This window comes from Melozone crissalis, unplaced genomic scaffold, assembly GCF_028551555.1.
Source record: "Melozone crissalis strain CALT ecotype California unplaced genomic scaffold, PUWL_Pcris_2 ptg000005l_1, whole genome shotgun sequence".
NCBI classification, from domain to species: Eukaryota; Metazoa; Chordata; class Aves; order Passeriformes; family Passerellidae; genus Melozone; species Melozone crissalis.
In genome coordinates, this window is record NW_026535783.1 from 1,764,578 (window position 1) to 1,772,449 (window position 7,872).

General features: G+C 44.7%; 1 protein-coding gene and 1 non-coding gene across 2 annotated transcripts; both read left to right on the forward strand.

Annotated features, from left to right (window-relative positions):
• Window positions 1-2,551: 2,551 nt before the first annotated feature.
• LOC128943855 (cytochrome c oxidase subunit 7C, mitochondrial) lies at window positions 2,552-4,742 on the forward strand. The gene is made up of 3 exons (XM_054286794.1): window positions 2,552-2,709; window positions 3,663-3,808; window positions 4,653-4,742. The coding sequence occupies exons 1-2, from the start codon at window positions 2,635-2,637 to the stop codon at window positions 3,777-3,779; spliced, it is 192 nt and encodes a 63-aa protein (XP_054142769.1). The 5' UTR covers window positions 2,552-2,634; the 3' UTR covers window positions 3,780-3,808; window positions 4,653-4,742.
• On the forward strand, window positions 2,868-2,930 carry LOC128946251 (small nucleolar RNA Z39). Its single transcript, XR_008483951.1, has one exon. It is a non-coding gene; the product is annotated as a small nucleolar RNA Z39 (small nucleolar RNA).
• Window positions 4,743-7,872: the final 3,130 nt, after the last annotated feature.

The window sequence follows — 7,872 nt, forward strand, 5'->3', positions numbered from 1 at the left end:
ATTTATCATGTCAGCAAAAACAGAGGACAATCTCTGTAGGAAAACAATGTTTTTGTGTCACCAATGAGTTATTTTGTCTCCTGAGCCCTCTGCCCATGACAGCAACAAAACAGTTTAGGGAGTTTATGCTATTAAAAAGCTTTTGTGAAGTACACACACCTCAACTTGACCATGCATAATTTCAGCATTTAAAAACAACAGTTTACTTATAAAAGAGGATTTTAAAAGCCAGTACAACTTTTATCTTGGTTCTCTCACTATACTTCAGTGATTGGCAGTTTCAACCCCCAAGTCTGTGTATTTTGTAAAACATACCCTAATCTTTCTGTGCTTCTTTCTTTGATAAAGATCATAAAATATAGATCCTGTGCATTATTTTCTTTAGCTGCCTGCGGTTTTTTTCCTTATTTGTATTTTTTGGTGTCAAGATCAAGTAGAGAAACATTCTTTGTGGGGAAAAGAGGGTAAAAAAGGAGCACCTGAAAGAACTCTTCACCAAATCATTTTCACAGAAGCCAAATGTAATTATTGAAGGTGAAAAAGATAACCTGGCAAAAAGTAGTAATTTTTTTTAAAGGAAGGAAAAACTGTAGACATAAAAGATGCATGTGAACAAGCAGCCTAAATTCAAAGATTCATAGATTTAAAAGCTGGGAGTTACCAGTGTAATGACCCATTCTGATCCCATGCATGGCCCAGGCCAGGGAATTTCACCCAGTAATTAATTCTGTGATTCCCACTGTTTGTGTGTGAGTTAAGGACACCTTTTCATAAAGGCAGGCAGTGCAGCACTTGGCATCTCCTGCAAAAATCTGCCCTGCTACCTAATTACCCTCACCATAATTAAGGTACATCGTATTTCTAATGCTTTAGAAGATATTATCTTTCATTCCTTCGCCAAAATTCTAACCAATGCCATACTCTAAACTCCCCCCGCCATGGCTTTCTGCGGCTGGCGAGCACTTACTTTTTATCATTTCATGCTTTTAAGGAGAACAGATTTGAGTGCTCAGCTCTATTCCTCCAGCTGTAAAACAACTCTAGCTATCTACCACTCTCTAATCATATTTACCTAGAGATTCCCCAATTCTGCCTACAAAGAAAAACATCTGCGGAGCATCAAGGATTAAACTGCTGCGGCTAATGCAACTGTGTAGCAGGAATCTTTATACCCCCCTTCAGCGTCTCCTCAGCCGCAACACCATAAAATCCACTGCAGGACGAAAAGAGCTACATTAAAACAAGAACATTTGTTATAAAGATGATAAAGCAGATTGCAGAGCACTGTCGTGCCATAAATTCCAATTAGAAAATGCTCGAGAAAGGGGGAGCAGGGGGGAAAGAGGCCTGGCTGCCTGAGCAGCAATGGAATTTACCAAAAGTAGGAAAGCATCTTACCTCAGATTTAGCAAATGGAAGAGGGAAAAACTATTGCAAACTCTGATAAAATAAAAGTCTGTCTAAACAAAGGGGGAAAATCTAAAAAACAACTAGCTAAAGAAATCACAAGTAATGACAAAAGGCATCCTAGGGTTCTGTATCAGCTATTAGTGGTCAAGGACCACCAACAAATGTAATTAGGCCTCACTTCTCAAAGTCCTTTTAACCTGTTTTTATTAAAGTATTACTTTGGTGAGCATAAGAATCCTGGTTTTCTATCCTTTTGCAGTACATAAACATGCAGAAAGGGTATGAAAAAAAATAATTGCTTCCTTGCAACACTGAGATGGTAGCATTGAACTTCTTTTCCTGAAAAGTTTGTCTTTAAAATAATCCATGTAAGAAAACAGATGGAAAACACCAATACTGGAAGTAACTTTGGCAAATGTGAAGGGAGCTGGGGGGGTCTTTTTCATTCACGTTGCCAAAATTTCTTTAAAGTTTAAATAGACCACAATATAGTAACTGAAGGCAGTGTTACCATATAAATAAGCCATGTACAAATCACCACCATCCATCATGTAACAGAGGAACCCTTAAAAAAAAAAAAGAAGAGCATGGAGTGACAGAAGGGGGAATCGGTGCAGACTAGAAGAGGGCAGGGCTGGCTGGGATCTTGGCAATGAGGAATTGTTCCCTGGCAGGGTGGGCAGGCCCTGGCACAGGGTGCCCAGAGCAGCTGGATCCCTGGAAGCACCCAAACTACAAAGCCCGGTTGGACGTTGGAGCTTGGAGTGACCTGGGATGGTGGAAGGTGTCCCTGCCCGTAGGGGGCGGGGAGCGTAGAACCGGATGAGCTTTACAGCCCTTCCCAACATAAGCCATTCTGTTCCTGTATTTTTCGTCCACTTAGTGGGATCCATGAGCTCCACATTTAAACTGGTCCAGTGCACCTCGTAAAAAACGCAGTTCACCCTCAGCCCCCCTCCCGCCATTTCCCGCCGCCCCCTCAGCCGCCACAAAATGTCGGCGGGACCGAGCGCGATTGCCTGCCTCCCTCCGCGGAGCGCCCGTGGGGCTCGACCAATCGCAGGGTGCTGATTGCCACCACGTGACCGTCAGGAACTACAACTCCCGTCATGCCCATAGCACTCACTTCCTCCTTCCCGGTTCCGCTTCCGGCTCCCGTGGGCCGCGCCACCCCGAGGAAGGTCGCGCAGGGCGGACGAGTGGCTGCTGCCTCCTGTCCCCGTCATGCTGTCCGCCGGTGTCCGCCGCTTCGCCACCTCCGCCATCCGCCGCAGCCATGTTGAGGAGGGACCCGGGAAGGTGGGCAGCAGCGTCCTGGCCCGCTGAAGGTCGCGGGGTGGGGGTTGGTGGCTGCCCTGCGCCTGGCTGTGGTGCGTGGGCTTTGGGGTGGCGCGGTGATGCCGGTACAGGCACAGCAGCGCAGATCGTGTGGGGGCGGAACGCCCTTCCCTGCGGTGGTACAGATGATGAGCATTGCGGTATGAGGGGTAACAATGATACTGTAAACGCTTTCTGATGTACCTGGCCGGTTTTCTCAAGCCTTCGGTCTGAAGGGTTAATTTTATATGCGTAACTCATACGAGGACATTCTTCACGGTGAAGATAACGAAATACCAGAACACTTGGGGGCTGTAGGTGTGTATCTTCAGAGCTTTTATAATTGGCCGCATGAGACCTGCAGCGAACCAGCCTCACCTTGGTCAGCACGGGAAGGAGAAGAGAGGACGAGGTGACCTCCAGAGGTCATGTGCAGGCTGTAATCATGGAGTGTTTGGGTGGGGAAGGACCTTAAAGATGGTTTCATTCCACCCCTCGCCATGGGCAGGGGCATCTCCCGCCATCCCAGGCTGCTCCCAGCCCCAAGGTCCAGCCTGGCCTGGGACACTGCCAGGGATCCGGGGCTGCCCCAGCTGCAGTGGGAACGTGGGCCCAGGCCGTAGCACCATCACAGAGAATCATTTCATTATAGTACCCACCTGAAATATCTCCTCTTTGAGTTATAATCTGTTTTCTCTTGTCCTGCCAGTGTAATTCTCCGTGAAGAATCCATCTCCAAATTCCCTGTAGGTGCTTTTCAAATACAGGAAGGTTATTTATTACCCTAAATTTTTATTATTGCTTTGAAAAATGTTGAAAATGCTTTGAAAGTGCCTAATTTTTTTTTTTGTTCTGAGATTCTTACTTCCAAATGGGTTAGAAAGGATTCAATGCTTGGTTTGCAAAGGCTAAAATTCTCTTATTTTTCCCTGCAGAACCTCCCATTCTCTGTGGACAACAAGTGGAAGCTGCTGGCCATGATGTGTGTGTTCTTTGGGAGTGGATTTGGTGCCCCTTTCTTTATAGTCAGACACCAGCTCCTGAAGAAATGAAGGGATCAGGCTGCAGCTGCACCAGCTGGGTGAGTGCTTCTGTTGGATTTCCTGGCACAGTGGCGTTCGGGGAGCCTGTCCTGCTCAGGACCTCACAGGTCTGCAGCTGGGACAGCGAGCAGGTGTAAGTTTGTGTCAAGCAGGTGTAAGTTTGTGTCGCAGAGCTGCCGCCGCTGCTCTCGGTGCTTTGTGACCTTTGCCTCCCCAGAGGCCGCTCCTCCCTGCCTGCAGCTCCTGGCTGTGCCCTGAGCCATGCCTGGTTCCTGCCCTGAGGTGCAGCTGCTGAGGTGGCACCACGGGGTCAGGAGCTGCAGTGTGCCCGACAGAGCTCGGGGGCAAACCACATCTCCTCGAGCCTGTATCAAAACAGTCTCAGCGTCTACATCATTCACAGGTTACTGTGCAGTTCAGGTAAAGTCATTAACAGGGATTAATTGGTGCTTGCTGATGGCCCGAATAAAGGAAGCATCAGACTGTGCAGCCATGCCACTTCAGTTTGTTTTAGGGTGGTTCCATTTTGGAAATACCTGGTGTTGTATGTAATCTGAAAAACGAAACATTTTTCAGGAGTTTCAGTGACCCAGGTGGTTCTTGACAGGAAATGACAGTCCTTACAGGAAGCTCAGAATTTGAACAAATTGTGCAATTCCTTTGTCAGATTGATGTTTGCTCCGCCCTCGACTGAGGAGAAAACCAAAATCAGCAGATTTGTATTGAAGTTGGGCATTTAGAACTGGGGGGTTTCATGCAAGCTGAGGCCTCTGATGCAAAACCAGACAGTGGATGAAACAAGGTCCTGAAATAAAGCAAAGTTCAAATTAAAATATGTTTATTACAAGGCTCTTAAGTTTCTTCAATTTCTTTTTCTTGCAGAGTTGAAGTCTTCTGCACAGCATCGTTCAATGGGGATATGGTAGCTGCAACCCCTGCTGGATGTCTCTAAATAAAATCTTACACCCCAAGGCCTTGGGCTGTGTGTTTTGTGAAACTCCTGAGGTGCTTTTGACAGCTGGTGTGTACTGAGAGCCCCTCCTAATTTCAGTGTATTGCCATTCAATTAAACACTTAATTGTCATCATGAATAAGAACAGAGAGTGGGGAAAATCTCGTTTCAGAACAGAGGGATTGGGCTGAACTTCCTGTACTGCTCAGAATAATGACCTGGGACAGTTGATAGCAGTGGGTATCCTGTCACCATAATCCATGCTGCAGGAATTTTAACTTTCCTGTTCTGTGGCTTTTCTTCCAGGCTCAGCAGTTCTGAGGAACTGCTCTTCCCTGTTCTCTGTGGCATCAGCTCTGAGCAGGGACTTGGGCTCTGCCCTAAAGGTTTCGTGAGGCTTCAGGCTCAGGGGGGGACGTGGGGAAAAAAAATATTGGTAACATTCTGTAATTACCAAAACTGAACCTGCTGCAGATTTCCAGGTGTTTGGAAGGAACTGATGGCTTTCTGCTGGTACTTTTCAGTTGTGAGCCTTTCTGGTTTGCTTTTTCCCCCCACTCAGACACCCTCCTGCTGCAGCACAGTGCATTTAATGTGGCTTGGAGCATCAGAATCTGCAAAGTGAACAGTTCACAAAATTTTGTTTTCTTGGCTAGTTGCTCATCCAACTCCCTCAGCAGAAGTATGTGGGAGTTGTAATGCAGTGCTTGTAGCAGAACAGCTCCTGGGTGCCACATTTCTGTCTTCAGGGGTGAGTCTAAAGTGCTGATGACTGCTCCCCCTTGTTCCAGAATCCCTGATTGTCAGATTTCACAATGCTATTTCTCTAAAATAGCTACTTTCATTTATAAAGCCATCTTTTACAACTTATTTCTAACATCTCTCTCAACAATATCTTACCCTATAGCATCTCTAAGTCAACATTTCTTATCTTTACATACATATACAAAGTTTACATACAAATACGTGCTATATAAGCCTTCTATCAAACTTTTAAAATTCTCTACAAATCCATTTCCCATCCCTGATGTGTTTGCAAGGAGCACACATCACCTCTGAAGGTTCACCCTGTGGGAGAGGCCAACCAGTTCCTTCACTGTGCTTAAAACAAGGTGAATTTTTGAATTGCACCCCCTTCTCTTGTGGCTTTCAAAGATACTTTTGAGCACAGGGTGTTTAAACTTGGAGCAATTATTTTTGGATGAAATGGCAGATACTTGAGAAGTGTTCTAAAACTGTAATCATCTCCTCTCAGTGTTGTTACCCTGATGGATCACACTCAGGAGCAGGAAGGTCCTGGGGGCTCCCAGTTATGAGATGCCTCTAAATCCTGAGCTGTTTCCGAACCTGCCACCAGCTTGGGTAAATAAATCACTTGATGTGGAGCACAGCACCTGTGGAATTTCCTCTCCTGGTTTTTACATGATATCCATGGCTGAGGGGATGGAGGAGCTGAGCGTCCTCTGTGCTGCCACACCCCCCATACAATCCCAGTTTTTGTGTGCCAGTACAAGTCGTGCAGAAATGAAACAGCATCAGCCCTGCTTCGTGTGAGAGCTGAATAAACACATCATGTTAGTCTTAAACTTTGATAAACCTGTGCTTGTGGTGTGATACCACTCTCATTTTCAGAGAAAATGTACAGTTTTGTAGCCTTCCTTCACTAACAGTCAGTTAATTCAAGGTTCCTTGAGTGTAGGAAGTTGTTAATTTGTATTTTTGATAAAACACCTGCACACTGTGAGTTGGAAATTGAGGACTCGTGTTCTCCGCTCGTGACAAACTCTGTTCCTCCTGCTGTAATTAGTCCCTTTAGAACTGGGTTGTTCCCTTACTTGAGGTGCTCGGGCAGTTTTCAGCAGTGTTTGAGCCCCAACAATTACCAAGTCCCTAAGTTCCCTGCCTGGCTTAAGTAATTGGTTCCCTTAGGATCCCAGAAGTTTTCACTCCTGCAGCAGAAATGTGCTAATAGATCTGTGCTGCTCTTTCTGTTAATGCAAAACTGCATTCTACCCAAGGGCATTTTTCACTCGTAGCTTATCTGTGATTTCGTCACTGCTCAGTAAAGCAAAGTCTGAAATGAGTTATTTTGGGTGGAAAATACAGGCTGTCATTGAGAGAGATGTGGCTCCTGTCATTAATACCAGGTGTTTGACTGTGTTTCAATTTCACAGAGGCCCAACTCCAGATGCCATTTTTTTCTTTGCTCTTATGAGAAGATCACTGCATTCAGCCAACATATCCCCACCATACTTATGTAATTATTTGTTTATTAATTTAACTACCCATTTTTTTTCCATTTACTGTGGTCCTAATTTTCTCTAGTTTACCCATTCCATGGTTTATTGTTTTAAGGCCTCCTAGTCCGTTGTTTCTTTACTGACTGCTGAAGAGATGAGCCAGAGAAAGTCAGACTTTTTTTCCTCACCTCATTTTCTCATTTTGCAACAACTTCTCTAAACACGTTCCCACCACAGATCCTAGCATGGAAATACCCAGCCCTGAGTGATTCTAGAGACAGATGTGTCACTACAAATATATATGAATTAACTGATATTTAATGGTATTAAGAAGGATGGTTCAGATTCATTACAGCCCACCAGCTGCAGAATTAAGTTGTGCAGAAACATAACAGTGTGTCCCATCACACTCAGATATATGATAGTCTGTGTACCCAATGAATTATTTATTTTAAAATAGCCTTTTGGGTTCCCTTTAGGGCACCTTGACTTGGTAGAAGATAAATCAGTTGAGAATAGGAAAAAAGCAATATGTAAGTGGTGCTCCTCTGGCATTAAAATTGTATGAAGGAAAAAAGGCAGTGGTTAAAGGACCTCTGGGAAATAACACATCTGTGTGAATGATTGTATTTTTTGCTTGCCAGATGCCAATTTAAAGGAAAATCATTAATGATCCCTGATTTTTTCCCAACTTCTCTGTCATAATTTTCACCTTCATGTTTTCTGTTTTGGCACAAACTGAAAACCTCTGTTCTGCTTCCAGAGAGCTTCATAGCTTACCATTTTAATTATGTCAGGTACAGTCTTCAAGCAGTTTCTGAATTAAATCTGAGCAGATGTGAATTAGATGTCCTTATGCTTCAATATTTTGGATGTTTTCAGTTTGTGGATCTTCTTTTCTTACTCTGGA

What these genes read in the sequence shown, in the direction of transcription:
- LOC128943855 (XM_054286794.1), top strand. Translation starts at nt 2,635, where the DNA reads ATGCTGTCCGCCGGTGTCCGCCGCTTCGCCACCTCCGCCATCCGCCGC. An exon ending in TTGAGGAGGGACCCGGGAAG is followed by an intron (nt 2,710 to 3,662) that starts GTGGGCAGCAGC and finishes TTTTCCCTGCAG; the next exon opens with AACCTCCCATTCTCTGTGGA.